This window comes from Microtus oregoni, unplaced genomic scaffold (genome assembly GCF_018167655.1).
Source record: "Microtus oregoni isolate MIOR12 unplaced genomic scaffold, Mior012 000011F_ref0000422, whole genome shotgun sequence".
Classification (NCBI taxonomy): Eukaryota; Metazoa; Chordata; class Mammalia; order Rodentia; family Cricetidae; genus Microtus; species Microtus oregoni.
Window position 1 is genome coordinate 20953415 of NW_024543070.1, and position 17448 is coordinate 20970862.

The 17448-nt window shown below is 42.9% G+C and overlaps 1 protein-coding gene across 1 annotated transcript in view; it reads right to left on the reverse strand.

The window, feature by feature from the left end:
• LOC121453240 (calcium/calmodulin-dependent protein kinase type IV-like) overlaps positions 1–17448 on the reverse strand; it is a 236453-nt gene that overhangs the window by 72193 nt on the left and 146812 nt on the right. The window contains exon 5 of the mRNA XM_041659776.1: positions 5209–5281. Coding sequence (XP_041515710.1) covers positions 5209–5281 — 73 coding nt within the window. The remainder of the gene's footprint in view (positions 1–5208; positions 5282–17448) is intronic.

Below are 17448 nucleotides of genomic sequence, written 5' to 3' on the forward strand. Positions count from 1 at the left end.
CCTCCACATTAATTTTAGAAGTGGGGTGACCAAGAGGAAGCAGAGGAGGAAAGGGTTTATTTCATCCTACACTTCCAGGCAACAGTTCGTCACAGGAGGGAAGGCAGGACAGGAACTTGGAGCAGGGATTGAAGCAGAGAGCACCAAGGACTGCTGCTTGTTGGTTTGCTCTCTCTGGCTTGCTCGGTTACATTTCTAGTACAGTCCAGGTTCACCAGCCTCAGGAGGGTAGTACCCACACTGGGGCTGCCTACACCAATTAGTAATTAAGAAAATGCCTCCCGGAAGTGGCTGCAGGCCTATCTAAAGGAGACAGTTCCTTAAATGAGGTTCCCTCTTCCTCACTGGGCCACCGTGACAATGGACCATGACTGACATAGAACCTCCCACAGAAACTTCAATTCCCTAACTGACCAGAATGATCCTGGGATCTGCCTGTCTCCCTGCCCCAGCTTTTACCCAGATGCTGAGGATCCCAACTCAGGTCCTCACGCGAATGCAAGAAGCACTTTACCCACCCAGCCTTCTTCCTGCCTCAACTACCCATTACTTTTCACCATCTTGATGACTTTAATGCTTTGGTTTGCAATTCTTGGTCACCACCATCACGCAATTCTAAGCAAAAAGCTCTGTGACAATACATATAGCAAATTCTCAACCATATTCCGAGAGTTTAAATCTTTTTTAGTTCTCTACTCCACAAGTGTCTCGAGGCTCTGGAGTCATGCCTTGAAAATTGAGATGTACCGCAGAGAATTGTGGCTAGCCAACAAGAAGGAAGGTTTCACCGGGGAGAGAATCAGGGCACGGTGACATACTGGAAACAGGCTCAGCAGGTGAGAGGTGGCTACAAGACAGGAACTGGCAATGGTGACAGCCAAGAGAGGTGTGCGGCAGAGAGAACACTTTCTCATTGTCCTTGCTGCTTAGAGATGACGTTGTGCTGGACAAGGCAACTCTTCCAGAACATCCCGAGCACTTCAGACCATTTAACCAGTAACTACAGCAATTTATCCCAGGAGAAGCAATACTCTGGAAGACTAAAAGACCTGCCTCAAAAGGCTGAGTGAGTTCACCCAAAGCCAAAGGGGAGAACATCATCTAAATTTACTTTAAAACTCTGATCATTGCTTTTAAAGGGGGCAGGGGAGTGAAAGTAGCAAAGTTACAGAAGGAAAGACAGAGAAACACTCAGAGAAAGACGGAGGACTGGGAGGTGTGTTACGTAAGAGATATACTTATACCTGCAGCATATTTCCCACAAACTTTGCAATCTGTTTTCCGCTTCTGTTGAGGCAGTCAGCCTGGATACAGTCTCTTCACGGTGTGGCCTGGAGGGATGTGCGTGCTGGGGAGTGTTCTATCTGCCCCACACTTCTTACGGCTGACACCACTGCCGGTTCCCTTCCTGAACTCATCATTCGCCTGCTGAGCCTCTTTCCAAAATGTCACCATGTCCTGCTTCCTATGCAAGTGGAGCATCCCTCTGTCTCTCTGCGGTACGTCTCCATTTTTGAGGCATGACTTCAGATGACTCTGAGTTCCCACACGTCCCATTTTTCATAGCTATCTATAGTTTTATAGTTGACAAGTTATTTCAAAAATGTCAATAATTTGTCACAAGTTTAAACTTGCCTTGCTTTTGACCTGTGAAGCATTTAGAAAAGGGGTTTTCGTTTTTGTTTTCCTTTAAGTTAACCCTTAGTTTCAAAGAACTTTTGATGGATTGTTTCAAGGATGTTTGGTTTGAATGTGGTAGTCTGGAATCTAAACCAGAATTCTGTGAGTGGGTAAAATGATAATTTAAATACATAAGATTAACAACAATCAACTTTTCAGGCCTAGAATAGAGGTCTTGAGCCTTTGTCCCACTATTTTAAGTAAGGCACCCTATCTGGAACATCCCTGACTAGACGCATTGTTTCCTTAATTGATGTAATTCCAGCCCATGGAAAATTCTAATGCTGAGAACATGTTTCTCATCTCTGTGAGGCACCTATGGCATTATCAAGTGGAAGCACAGCTTCTGTGATGAACCAAAGAGCACCAGCCACGTGAAGGGTGTAGGCATGGGAAAAGGGTTACGTCAAGAGACACAAGTGTCTCTCCTGTCACATCTCTACCCTGGCCCATGTAAAACAGAACATATGCCAATGCACCAGGAAGAAAAGCCCCTGAGTGGTGCCAACACCAGACGACAGAGCAGGGAACACGAAAGCATCCAAAGCAGGTTGACAAACTCCAATTACCTCACGTGCGAGGCTGACCAAGACTGACTGCGACGCAGTGCACACCCCAAACCACCCAGGGTTTAAACTTTTAGTTGGTAGTTGGTGTAATATATAACGCATTAAAACGTATTGAATTTTCATAAGCTGCATATAGCTGTTCGATCGTTTTATTTGTCCGGATTTACCCCACCGAGTGAAGAGTCAGCTGAATGGGTCTGCAGCTGCCCTAATCTCTTGTGGCCTTGATTTGCATGTTTTCTCAGCCTCTCCCACAGCCATATTACTGTCTTGGTAGAGAAAACTAAGACTAGAAGGACATAGGGATATGTCCAAATTCACGTACAAAGAAACCAAACTCAGCTCTGACTCCCGCAGTGCCCCTGTTGCCGGCCTTATTTGGGTATGTGTGTGTCAATAAAAGATTCAAAGATTAAAGTAAGTCTTTAATATACACGTGATATTGCCATTATTGAACTTAAACCTTATAAAACAAAACCAGTAATTACAAGAGACACTCTAGGCATAGACTTAAGAACAGAAATTGGAGGTAAACAACAGCATGTTTTAGAAACATGAGCCAGAAAACCTCACTGGTTGGGATTGGGTTCAGGGATAATGGAAGGGAGATCCAATTGCAGTTGAAAAGGTGGATGTGAGGGGAGAACAAAGCAATGAAAACCATTCCCGAGCTTGTAAGTCAAGAAACTTGGGGGAGAAAATGAGCTAGAATATGGCTGCTGTTTTATAGAGTGAGAAGATGAATTTGATATTCAATATTCATGTAACCAAGACTGATGTATGTTGTGGAATATTATTTTAAGGTGTGTTCATTTGCTTATGTGGAACATTTGTTTAATGATGCAAAGATGTGTTGCATTCTTTTATCTCGCATTTAACTCTGTGAAGCTGTGCTACTTTGCCTGTCTAAAACACCTGATTGATCTGATAAAGAGCTGAATGGCCAATAGCAAGGTAGGAGAAAGGATAGGCAGGGCAGGCAGGCAGGCAGAGAGAATAAATAGGAGAAAAAGAGAGAAGAAAGATCTAGAAGCAAGAGAAGGAGAAGGACATTAGGGTCCAGCCACCCAGCTATACAGAAAGCCACAGAGTAAGAAGCAAGGAAAAGTATACAGACATAGGGAAAGATAAAGCCCCGAGGCAAAAGGTAGATGGGATAACTTAAGAAAAGAGGGCTAGAAATAAGCCAAGCTAAGGCTGGGCATTCATAAGAAAGAATAAGGGTCCATGTGGATTTATTTGGGAGATGGGTGGTGGGTCCCCAAAGAGTAGAAGAGCCAAAAGAATTAAAAAAAAAAAACCAACTATAGACGTACATGAGAGTACAATTTTATGGCCCCCTTCTCTCTCTCTCTCTCTCTCTCTCTCTCTCTCTCTCTCTGGTAAGTATATTGATGTATGTGTGAGGATATGCTCATGTGAGAATATGTGGGGAGATGGGGAATGTTCAATATCTTCTATTGTTAAACTCCTTTATTTTTAAAATCATAGTTATTTGTTTATTTAGCAAGTGAGAGAGAGAGAGAGAGTACCCATGTGCCAAAATGTACGTGTGGAGAATAGAGAAAAAATTTCAGTTCTTTCTTTCTATCATACATATCCTGGAGTCAACTCAAGTCCCGGGATTTAGCAACAAACACCCTTAACCACGGAGCCATATTGCCATCTTTGATCTTATTTTTTGAGACAGGGTCTCTCAGTGAAACTGAAAGTCAATGTTTCTGCTCAGGTGACTGGCCAGTAGAAATCCACTTGTTCCTACCCTAGTGTTAGAGCTAGAAGAAATGCCTCGGTTTTGACATATGTACTAAGTATTCGAAGTCTGTTCTTGTTTGCACAGCAAACACTCTTTCCTACTGAGTCATTCCCCAATCTACACTTGTTTTCCCTGTAGGTGAAATTAGTGGGACATGTGTTTGTGTTTGTTCCTTTGGGTGCTTTCTTATGATAGCTAACTGAATAATACTATAATTAATTATGGGAAGACTGTATGGATTTTTTTAAAAAAATTAATTCCAGTAAGCATCCCCCCTTGGGACCTGTTCTGTATGCTCAGAGAATAATTTGTTTTGGCTTTATACTCAGCAATGAATCACTAAAGTGTCTCAGCTAGTCCCCAGAGCTGGAGAGACGATCCAGCAATGAGGAGGGCTTATTGCTCTTCCAGAGGACCTAATGCCACCCCCTCCCCCGCACCCAGGTAGGGCACTTCACAACTGTCTAGAACCCCAGTTACAGGGACCCTGACACTCTTTTTCTGACCTCATGACATACACAAGCACATGTACATATAAATATATAAAAGTAAAAATTGTGGGAAAAAGAAACCAGTGACTATATTGGAAGATTTCAGCCAGCATGGTCAAACATTTGTTTCATCTAGACAATTGCCCGAAGTTCACGACGAATTCTGAAATTTACATATTCGCAAATGTGTACTTGCATCCACAATTAAGTTATAAGGTTTTACTCTAACCTTATAAATTTTTTATTTTATAAAATTTTATCTTGTGTTTTTCCTCAGAAACAGGACGGGCAGATTCATTTTCCAACAAGTCCACTAATTTCTTATTTTAAAAGAAAGGCAGAGATCTCTATACTTCAGGTCTACGTTTACCTTATTCAACCATCTTCCATCCCAAACAAACTGAAGAAAACAACGAAACCAACAAAGAAGTAAACGGAAAGAATGCGGAGGGAAATGTTAGGGAACAAGTAAAACTCTAGAGCCCAGTATGAAATCAAGATAGAACGTAAGTAGCTAGACAAACCTATGGGGCGGCGTGTCCTTCAGATTTGAGAAACCAGCTTGTTAAGCGCATTAATTAAGTATGTTTTCCTACAACACTCCATCCCGGCTGCTTATATGGTAGAGCTCACCCCACACCCGCTGTTCTAGATGCCTTTTGTAGGAGGTGAGGACCCGTAGGTAAACACACATCACTGCTATTTTACTTACAGCCACAGCCTCCAGGATTTGCTTCACAGCGTCCGCAGCATCACGCTCGCTGTAATATCCCTTTTCCACAATCCTAAAAAACAGATACAGAATGCTTCTGAGACACATACATTTCGTTGAGTGGACATTAACAGAACTTAATTAAATCAACGTCAGAGAAGATACATCCAAACAATTGCAACAGCCCTTTCCAGCACGGGGGAAGGATTCCACAAACTGCCATTCTAATACCTTGGCTTTGCTAAGAAAATGAAAAACATTCATTTTCTCTCGGCATAAGCTATCCAATCTCCTGGAGGAGAGGCAACTTTTTATTTTAATTTTAAATTGTAAATTATTCTAAACATACACCAAGTAGATGCTATACTATATATACCTCAATAACTAATTTACAGTCAATCTTTATCCTTATCTACTTACTTTCTTTCCTATTGTATTATTTTAAATCAAATAACAGTTACCCAAACAATAGTAAATCTTTTAAACCCATCACTATAACCACAACATCACACCTGTAAAATACAATAAATCCTTAATATCATCACACTTGCTGCGCTGCGATTTTCTAGGTTTCTGAAGATGTTAAATTTTTGTTCACTAGAATTAGTTTTTAAATAAAATTTATGAAACTTGGGTGGTCATTTCTCAAAAAATAACTTCATTTTTGGTTTTGTTTCTTTTAAATGTTACAGCAAGAAGCTACACATTCTCAAAGCAAATGATATTAATAACAGAATTTAAAGCCTCTAAAATGCTTTGAAATTGGGAGACAGAGGAGGATGAAATGCAGAACAGAATAGTTATGATAAAAATTTTAAAAACATAAGAAAATTCCTTAACGATCATAGTTATTAAAATTCAGAAAGGTACGTGATTTTATTTTCCACCTACCGATTCATAAAAACAGTAAAACAAAACTCATAATCTCTTAAAAGAATGAAGCTAGAATATCCCGATATCCACCATTGTTTTATGATTTAGATATTTAAAATTTATTTTATTTTCCCTAATCACTCCTCCAGCTCCTCCTGGATCTACATCCCCTTCCTTACCTATCTGATAAAATGTCCTTTTCAGAAAACAAATAAAAAGCTCTTCAAGTCCCATCTGTGCTTCCCACATACTCTGGACATGTGACCTTCTGCTGAAGTGACCGACCTACTGAAGCACACCCTTAAAGGGACTTGACCCTTCCTCCCCCGGAAGTTGCCAATCGCCAGCGGTTCCTCAGCTAAGGCTGGGAACTGATGCTCAACTCTCCTTTCCCTGCTGGAATTTTTGTCTCTGCTTGAGAAGTTCTTTTGCTAGACACTTATTATGCATCAGGTCAAATAAAATGAAAAATTATAAAAATTGGGGTGTTTATTATTTGCTTATGTCTACTTACAAAAGCTTCAGTCGAAATAAGCTACTTTACGCACACATTTATTGATTGCTTTAGTGTGTTAGGGGCTGTGGGAGGGTGTGGGTGTACCATGACACCCCTGAGTGGGTCAGGGGCTGTGGGAGGGTGCGGGTGTACCATGACACCCCTGAGTGGGTCAGGGGCTGTGGGAGGGTACAGGGGTACCATGACACCCCTGAGTGGGTCAGGGGCTGTGGGAGGGTGCAGGGGTACCATGACACCCCTGAGTGGGTCAGGGGCTGTGGGTTGGTGCAGAAGTACCGTGACACCTCTGAGGAAGTCAGAGAACAATTTCCAGGGCCTGAAGCCAGGAGTTCATCTCGGCAGCATGAGCCTTTACCTGCGGAGCCATCTCACTGGCCCTGAAATAATCTTCAACTACACTTTCCGAACACTCAGATTTTGAGTCTGAGAGAAGAGGAAAGGCTGAGCACTTTGACGACCACGTTATCGCCTTCTCCACCTTGTGCTCTCTGCAGATTTTATGATATAACCACCAACACCACAAACGTGACTGCTGTCTCCTCCACACGCTCTTCCTTGCAAGCTCCGGTTTTCCACAGCTACCTTAGAGGAAGAGCATTGTTACAGAAAATAGCAGAGGATGACAACTGATAATTACCTTTCTTTGCGACCTTTTATTCTTAGCGCAAGGTGGTAAAATCATTTACTTTGTGGCTTTCAGAACTTTGGATCTCCCTATGCCCATTTGCTCAGGATGAGACTCTACCACAACTATTTTGGGGAGCTCCTCGGGGTTAGCAGGGTTAGCCTGCACAGCTCTGCACTATTATTTCCAGTTATCTATCAAATGCTCAGTACATTTGGAAAGGGAATGCTGTACCATCCAGAGTGTCCCTCTTGTCCTTTGGTATAAGTCTCAAGCTTTGACCTGGATGAAGTGTTTATGTGTTTTTATTTGAGTATAATATAGGTTAAATGCCTCATATGAACTGAAACTTTGTATATGCTAAGACTTAGTATGCTAAACCCTAATTTGCCTGTGGGCTTATTCGAATGGCATCAGTAGTTAGGAAGTGGAGTCTTTAGTGGATAACTGGGTCACCAGGGTGGAGCCCTCATAAGCAGGATTAGTGTCCTTACAGAGGAGATGTTATCACTACACTACATGAAAACATAGCATGCAAGCATCTTCAGGAATCCAGAAATCAGCCCCTCACCAGGAACTGAACTTCTAACATCATTATCTTACACTTCCCAGACTCGGAATTGTAAGAAATGCATTTCTGTTGATTATGGGCCACCCAGTCTAAGGAATTTTATTAGACCAATGTTAATGAACTAGTGCAGTGTCTGTGTTCACAAATTATTATATGACTATTCAGGACTGTTTGAATGGAGGCATGACAATTAGTCAAAATACTTCATCTAATTAATAGAGAGGGTGCCTTCCAGCAGACACATTCACTCATTCTTCTTATCTAAGCAGCAGAACAAACAACAGTCTAACTTACCGCCATGAGACAGGCCCTGGGTTCTAGCTAGTTAAGTCTGAGAAAGGTAGTAGTCTAGGATTGGCATCCTATGGGTGGAGGGATAGCTCATCTCAGACCTGAAAAGTGAACCTAAGCTTCCCAGATGCAAGACTGCTGAGAACAGGGCAGAGTGTATGCGGAGTATGGGACCAGGCAGGTAGGAAACTGTTAAAGTCAATAGCAAGAAACTCCTTATCACAAATATGGGTTAACGTGACTTTGATAATAAGTGAAAATAGTAATGGCTGAGCCAAGAAGGATAAAGGTGATGCGTGGACACGGCCTCTGCAGGACTTGAATCATTCACAGAGCCTGGCAGCAAGCACTGCTCATGGAGTCTACCAATAACTGCTCACACTATTGGGACTAATCATCAAAGGAATGGATGGCAGAAAAATGTCAGGCTGAGGCCATCTGGACAAGTTCTTGGCAGATAACCTTTATCACCAGGCGCAAATGCACTGAGCTTGGAAGTGAAGCCCATCCCAGGCACCTAAGCCCTAGAGGGAGATCTTCTCAGCACATCCTAAAAGCAAACCTATAAGCAGGGCTATAAGCGTGAAGCTATACAGTCTTAGACGTCACTATAATGCTTCTTTGTAAATCTTCTTTGAAACTTATTTTTAAAACGATATCAAAGTGATTCAGATTCAGCAGAACAGCACACTTGTCTCATGAAGTGACACACATTCCATTATACAAGTTAGCTGGCATCTTTTAAAAAATGGCAACAAAACTGTACATGCTAGGGCAGTCATGGGCTTACATCTCTATACAAAATGTACTAGTGATTTTGATTTTCAAAAGTAATGAAAGTTTTCAATCACTGTGAGAAGTGTAGACCTTTCAAAAAAAAGAGGAGATAATTTTTTTCCTTTGTTGTCTCTATATTGAAGCACATCAATCGATGGAGGAAGGTCATTGGTTAAATAAAAAGAAACTGCTTGGCCCTCATTGGTTAGAAGATAGGTGGGAGGAGTAAACAGAACAGAACGCTGGGAGGAAGAGGAAGTGAGCTCAGACTCCACAGCTCTCCTCTCGGGAGCAGACGCCTCAGAGAGACGCCATGCTCCCAGCTCCCAGGCAGACGCATGCCATGAAGCTCCGACCCAGGATGGACATAGGCTAGAATCTTCCCGGTAAGCGCACCTAGGGGCGCAACACAGATGATTAGAAATGGGCTAAATTAATATGTGAGAATTAGCCTAGAAGAGGCTAGATAGAAATGGGCCAAGCAGAATGAATACAGTTTGTGTGTTGTTATTTCGGGTGTAAGCTAGCCAGGCAGCCGGGGTGCTGGGGACGCAGCCCCGCCGCCCCTATTTACTACAATCAATTTTCAAGTTCTGTAAAATGATTGGAATGTGGTTTAGATACTATCAGAATCTTGAGATCATTTTCTGAGGTCCAAGTCACATGACTTCTCTACATGAGACAACTCTACAGCACTCCATTGCTGCAAGGCTAGAGGGCTCTGAGCTAGAACAATATGTCTCCCAAAATCTCCATGACAACCTTGGCCCAATGGCCACCCTGGGACCACACTTCTTAGAGGATGGAGAGAGTTGGGAAGACATCAGAGGACAGCTTACCTAGGCTCTTTGCTACAATGCCCCCTGCCTCAACAGCATCCTTCCTTAACTACTGTGTTTTTTAACTTCCACTGCTTCCTGTGCGGCTCCGTGCCGGCCTCTCCTCCCGGGCTGATCTGTTTTCCTTCATACCGTGGTTCTTTTCCCCTAACTGCAGGGTAAGAACATATGGGCACTAAGTATTTTTCTCCGAGGATCTGGTTTGGCGCACGACTCTGGCGCATTTGCTTCTCTCAGAATAATTGCCACAAATTGAATTGAGCGCATCTCCATCCAGACAGTTAGTGAAGGCCCTGCAGCCGAAGTGCTCAAATCTGATCATGTCCTGAGGCCTCAGACTTCCTGGCACAGAGATTATCAGCTCTACCGCCCTGTGTACCAATCACAGCTCTTTCTCAAATGGCAGGGCTATCAGGAAGCAAGAGACATTGGTGGACTAATGAAAATGTGTAGCAAAGGGCTGGATGTCAGAAGATAAAAGCCCCAACATAACACGAGTTTCAGGAATCAAAACTACAGCACGGTGCTGCTACACACAACATTCTATTAAAGTGAATACTTCTGTGCTCCAGTGTAATTGTATTTTTCCTTCATAAGCTTCTTTTGCTGCTTTTGCAACTTTCATTGATAGCATCTTCATTTATATGCTTTTTTTCTTTAAGAACCAGAAGTTGTTAAACTCATACATTAAAAAGCACCAGCACCCGCTACATGGGAGCTGCAGGGAGGAGGGCGGATGTGGATCAGTGTGGGTGCTGGCTGGGGAGCCGCAGTACAGGAGGAAGAGGAGGGCAGATCAAATTGCAGGGCTGGGAATGGGCCCAAGGGATTTCTAGTTCAGTTCTTTCATACTAGAAATGAGAAGTCTGACCCAGCGACTCTATAGGAATTGCTGGAGAGTACACTGTTTACTCAACCATTCACTTGACAAACATCTCACCAGGGCTTGCTTTCTGCCTTGCTTAACATTGAGACGGAGACTGAGAAACAAACTACATCCCTACCCCCACTGCACCGTGTGTGTGGGGATCACTCTGCCCAGGAAGGTCCTTGCGCCCATTCTCTTCCAGTTCCTCCCTAGTTCCACGTACGAGAACCAGTTTTCCTCTAATGCCTTTACCCTGTGGCTGCACTGATCAGTGTTTGGAAGATGATGGCAGTATTAAAAGTTTCAGAATCCAAGTCAGTCTTCCTCCCTTTTTTCTAGCTTTGGGTCCCTTGAGCTTGGAGGCAATGTGTGATGGAAACAAAGCTGGTGACAAAGCCAGCAGAGTGGGGAGATGAGGTTTGTAAGTGGATATGTTGGACATGCTTGGAAATCGGTTTACTTGGACGAAAACTGTTGAGTAGTTTTGGGGCTCCCCTGATTAAATTTATGCTTCAGAAAAAAGAAGGGGATGGATTATCACCAGGAAGGAGTCCTTTGCTATGGAAAAGGAAATGGGAAGGCAGCAAAGGGCAGAAGCGATGGAAACACAGACAAAGGGCATGTGGTAGTATTTCAGATCTGCTAGGTGAAATCAGTGCTGACTAACTTAGTGGTGAGCTAGTTCACAAAGGCTGTGGCCAAGGGGGACCAAGGGAGAATTGAGGGAAGAACACAGTGTTCCTCTCAGCACACAGTGCATTAGTGATGCCGGTGGAACCTCTAGGAAAATTCTACCACCGACTGACAGTTTTTGCTTCTCATCTCCACAGCTCAGCTGGTCACCAATGTGGCTTGGGTCGCAGGTGTGTGCTGAAGTCACCTAAAGGGGACATAAGATGTTTAAGGCAAAGGCAGGACTTGAGAGGTGGGGGAAGGAGGAAGACTCAGGAAAAGGATCAAGAGGGAGACACATAACAGAGGAGGTGGGTAAGAGCTCAGAGAGATGGAGGATGTCAAGACCCTTCTGGAACACTGGAAAGAATGCCATTGACCCATGTCTACAAATAAGGGGATTCAGCCTAAGTGGTCTCTCAGTTCTCCACAGAAACTTTGTTCTGGCCCTTGTCTATTCCCCTTTGCCTGTCACTATTTCTGTCTCCAAGCGCTCTTTTCTATTCTCATCATATGTTGTCAGGAAAAAAGTACCACACTCTAACAGCACCGGGAGAAGAATCTTCCAAGTGTGAGTTGTCTGAACTGCTGATCCAATCTGCTCCCGTTCCCAGGCCCGGCGAGCCACTGCACTTCTTGGTGTCTGGAAACATCTGGCTGTCTTGGAAATCCCACACAGTGGAAATTCTACACTTGAAGCCTTCCAAGGTTGCTTTCTTCATTGGCAGAGTACCTGAGGTCTGTCTGTGTTTTATTGAGTTTCTCATGCCTAGATGTTACTGGTTGTACATTTTCCTCTCCTTCAGTCAACAGCTGACAGCATCTGTACTGCTTCTCTCTTGTAAAATGCCACACTTTCTATGAAGGCATCCTCCAGGAGCTGCTGTATTGCCCCCAAGGAAGAACAAAGAGAAACCTACTAAACTTGCTGAAAATACTCATGCCATTTTCTGTGCTGTGAGAACAAAATTCTCTTTCCTTTCTCCAGCCCGGGAGGCTCAGATTGCTTACCAGCGCCCATGAAAAAACAAAAGGCTAATTTAGAAGTAAGGTAGAATTGTATCTGTCAGATCAGGAATCCCTCCAACTTTATGCTTTTCCAAAGTTGTCTAACCTTGGGCAACTGATTTTCTGCATCCTTCATCATCCTCTCTGCTTGTGAGGAAGATAGCGTTTTTCACCCTAAATGACTCTTGTAGACTCCCCAGACAACCCCTAGAGATTTCCCTGGAAGGACTTGTGTAACAAGGATCCCACCTGTTTCCCATAGGTTCCTTTCCATTGGAAAATTAATATGTTACCAGGGCTTCATCTTAAAATAATAAACAAGTCTCTGTTTATTCCATGTAACTTCCAACTACCTCACCTCCATTCTTTCCTCTACACACAAGTTCCTACAAAAGCACACTATATATTTGCCCTGAATCAGAATACATGTTTGCTCCACATAATGAGACATATTTGAAACATCTATATCTAAAACATGATGGAGGAAGGTCATTGGCTAATAAAGGCACTGCCCTGGCCCATTTTATTGGTTAGAGGATAGGTGGGAGGAGTAAACAGAACAAAATGCTGGGAGGAAGAGGAAGTGAGCTCAGAGACTCCACAGCTCTGCTCTCCGGAGCAGACGCCTCAGCAGAGACGCCAAGCCCTGCTCCCTGGCAGACACACGCGATGAAGGTCCGACCCAGGATGGACATAGGCTAGAATCTTCCCGGTAAGCGCACCTTGGGGTGCCATACACAGATGATTAGAAATGGGCTAAATTAATATGTGAGAATTAGCCTAGAAGAGGTTAGATAGAAATGGGCCAAGCGGTGTTTAAAAGAATACAGTGTCCGTGTAATTATTTTGGGGCATAAGCTAGCCGGGCAGGCGGCTGGGGTGTTGGGGACGCAGCCCCGCCGCTGCCCTTATTACTTCAAAAACAGGTATATGGCTATTAATTCTCTGATTAACCTAATATTCCAGTAGGATAATACAATGCCTAGTAACAACTGTCACCTTGATAGAATCTAGACTGCCCCGGGAGACAGACCTCTGGGCATACGTGTGGGATTATCTTGATGGAATTCACTGAAATGGGAATATGCAGCCACTGTTGGTGGCATCATTCCTGGCTGAGATCCTGGAATGTGTACATGGAGAGGACCACACAGCAGCACCCACTCTCTGCCCCTTGACTGTAGACACAATGTAGTTGGAAAAGCTGTTTCAGGCTCTTGCTGCCTGGACTGTCCTGGCCCTGATTTACCCTACCCTTCAACTGTAGCATAATAAGTCCTTTTTTGTACTCTATCATAGCCACAGAAAAAGAGCTGGAGGTAGAAATAATGTTATAAAACTAGTCTGAGGTTCTTTTTTGGAGTAGGACTACTGACCCTGGCTTACATAGAAAGAGCATAACACAATAGAACAGACATAAAAGAATAATCACATGCTTTGGGAGATGGCAGGCTTGGGTCCAGTCTTCTTTGTTATAGATCTCTGAAGTAGATGATTTGACAGAAGTGAATGGGTTCCTACGATCCCCAGTTATTTGTTCTGTAAAATGTATATAAGAAGACCTACTCTGTGCATGTGTTGCTTTGAAGAGCAAGCGAACCATCCTGGTGAAATGCTATGCAGACTGCCCTGAAGGTGGCCAGGATCTGGTGACTAATTATCCTTTATAGACAATCAGATACAGTGGATCTTCACTTCAGAGGATTAAATTCATGACGAATTTTAGCACAAGTTTCATGGTACAGACTTTTCTGAATTTTGTTAATGTCATTATCAACCATGACACCACCCTGAAGAAACAGGGTAAGAAGTAGTCCTTACTTATGGAATCTTTGTTAGTGACAGTTTCCTGAAAACTCAGTTAGTCTCAGCTGTATTGGTTAAAAGTCTTGGAATGTTAGGTAGATGGATCCACTCGTCTTGACCAGGTAATTGATGCAATTCACAGACTAAGTGCATGGAATATACTCACCCTTTCCCTTGGTTATGGACCCTTCATGATTACTAAAAGGACATTTTAAGTTATAGAAAGAACAGAAAAATAAATTCAGAGTCAGAGACATAAAATAAGCATGGGTTTGAAACTCACTAATATTTTCTTTAGCTCATGTCCCTGGAAAAAGAAAAAGCCCCACAAAGCCTGAAGAGTGAACGGGCTCAAAGACCGCTTTATGCAAGTCCAGCCCAGAGTGATTTACTTGAATTTTCCACATGGAAAATCAACTGTAGTTCCTTCTCTTGCCATGGCGTGAGACTGAATTTCTTAAGAAAGACTGTGAATTGACACACAGAAACCAAGCCCTCTGAAAGAACATATGGCTGCCAAATTCAAGACCATCTATCATAGGAATTATAGACAGACTCGGCCATTAAAGGTTAGGTTCGCAACCAAAAACATCTTTAGTAATTTGATATGGAGATATCTACACAGCAAACGGACTCCTTTTCATTCTGCTTTCCCCTGGAAGTTAAGTTTTCATAAGAGGAAAACACAACACACTAGTATTCATCGGAATGTCTGTGGTCAGAAATGGTGGTTAGGCAGGCTCCAGGCAAGAAAATGAAACAAGCTAAAACAAACAGACTTACCTAACTACCGGTGGCTGGAGAGGACACAGACCCAAGAGGAAAACCTTCTACTGCCATTTTCCTAAACCAATGCACTCTCTAACTGTACTCTAAATACTGATCCTGTACTGCCAATAAGTAGACCTTTAAAGACTCTTTGGTTCCCTGGCATAAAACAGAAGGGCCTTCAGGAGGCCACCATTGAATCAGCCCAATAGCCCAATGTCTGCTCACACTAAACTTTTTTTTAACGTCAAAACTAAAGAAAACCTGCTGTCTTAGAGGAGTCAACATTCAAAGCTTTATACTCTAAAAATCTCTCTATAAAGTATTCGGCATTGGTGAGCAAAACCTTCTAAAAAATAAGCCAGGACAAAGGGATTTACAAGGAATTCGGGTATTTCAAGTTTTAAGACAAAGTGGAGAAAAAAAAAAAAAACGTTTAATTAGAAGTCCGAAGATTGTGCCGGGTTGGCTGTGAGGTAAGATACTATCATTTCCTGGGGGAAAAAAATGGAAAACTTACCCGAAAGCACCAGAGTTTGCTCTACTAGAAAGCTGCTGAGACAGACGCTAAGGTTTTAAGAGCTGAGACAGGATTAAGAAGAACTGAACTCTGGGACCGTTCTTTTTCCTGCTATGTCAAAAATAAGTAGATTTCTATATAAAATGCATATATGCAGGTTATATGACTTTTCTAAGACAGAAAAAGCATTGATTTTATTTTAAAATCCTACACCATTTATCCTGTGTATTTTTATGTAAATTCAACATGAAATGCAGATCCTACCATGCTTTGACTGTTTATTTTTTTTATAGGTACCACAGAATAGATCTTTTGCTAATAAACACAACCACCTTGACTCTAATGGACTAATGCAATTACCCCTCCACCTATGCTCCGACTTCACTTACTAGTTCCCATTAGAGCCATCTCTAGACCAGGAATGAATTCTCATCATTGCCACTCAGTAACTTAGAGCTTGGCCTAAGTTCACAGAAACAAACAGTATTTGGATTTTCTTAGCTCTCAAGAAAAGTCAGTGGATTAATTAAAAATGCAGAATTGACTTCAACTTGGTCAAAGTTAAGAATCACTGTGAGTTAAGAGCATAATTGAGAAGCCTGATGATGTCAGCCATGCCGATAATGTGAACAACACGCACGGCAAATCATGTCTTAAAGTCCCTGGGACCGGGCACTTTATTGGCTGTCAACCGTCTAGGAAACGGGAGCACTTCATTTATTCCCACAGATGGAATTTATCAACACCATTGTCATTCTTACTGTTTTCTTCCTAGAGCTGAATTAAATTTCATGGCAAATTCTCTCACAGACGCTTCATGCAAAGGGAAGGAGAGGCGCTGGATTACAGTGAATTCAAATGAAGAGAAGAGGCAGGCCAGGGTAAGAACTGCTGGGAAGAGGTAACTTCCAAGTGGGGCTCTCATCTGCGGCTATTTATAACTAAAGAGCACGAGATTTCTATCTAATAGACCATAATTAGCTGAGAAATAGGCAAGATCTCCTTAGAGAGCTCTCACAGCTCCACAGCCAGCAGGATCTTAACTAGAAATATATTACTCTACCCGGACGAAAGCCATATCATAAAAATATGTTAAAGTGGTGTTACTAGAGGAGCCATTATAAATACATACTGGTAACACCCCAGAGAAAGGCTGTCTAAGCACATGGGAACAAGATGACTTTAGAGTAAGATACATCCTAAGAAGCGCAGGACAGCTTCAAATGTGCTCCAAGGCTCATGGAGACTAAGCACAGTACTCAGATTAGCCTACTCTGAGGGGCAGAGATCAATTCGGAACCGTGAGTCTGTCGTCAACCACCACCAGGATACTCACGCATGCCCACATCCTTACTTATTATTAAAATAGTCAAAAAGTCACAGTTCTAAAGTCTACCCGCTTGTCTCACTCGGTTTATCTGGCTGTTACAGAGTGATCAACTGTTTAAGTCTTATAATCAATAGACATTTATTTTTCATTGATCTGGAGGTTAGGACGTGCGTGACCAGGACACTGGCAGATTGATTCTTTCCGAGGGTGGCTTTATTAGAGACACAGCCCTTTCATTATCTCCTGGAGGAAAGAGTGGGCACACCTTTTGGGCTTCCCTCATAAGGCCACCAATCCCACCCATAGAGGCTCCCTCAGGACTCATCTCTGCCCAGATGAGCTACCTCTGATCCACTGACTTGGGAGTTAGGGTTTCAATATGCAAATCTGAGATCAACACAACCATCCAAGGCCATCATGGGAGTCAGGATTAGTGTTTCTCTTTCAACAAGCAAAACCAATCCCTTTTGATGCTTTCTTCTCAGAGTCCACTCACTGTTACCATTGCTTGGCCATTCTGGAAAGACTGACAGCCCTCAGACAGGATCCAGACACAGTCTTCTGGCTTCCTTATCCAGTTATCTCTCACACCTGATTCTTTACCAAGACCCTTACGTCAGCTTCTCGTCCTTTCTACGAATGATGAATATTGGTTCATATTGCTATCTTCACTCTCATTCTTGGTTGAATACCCTGATGAACACAGCAAAGGATCCCCTAGGCCCAACCATAATTCTCCTGAGTGGACAGGGAGAGGGACAACCATGGAAGCCTA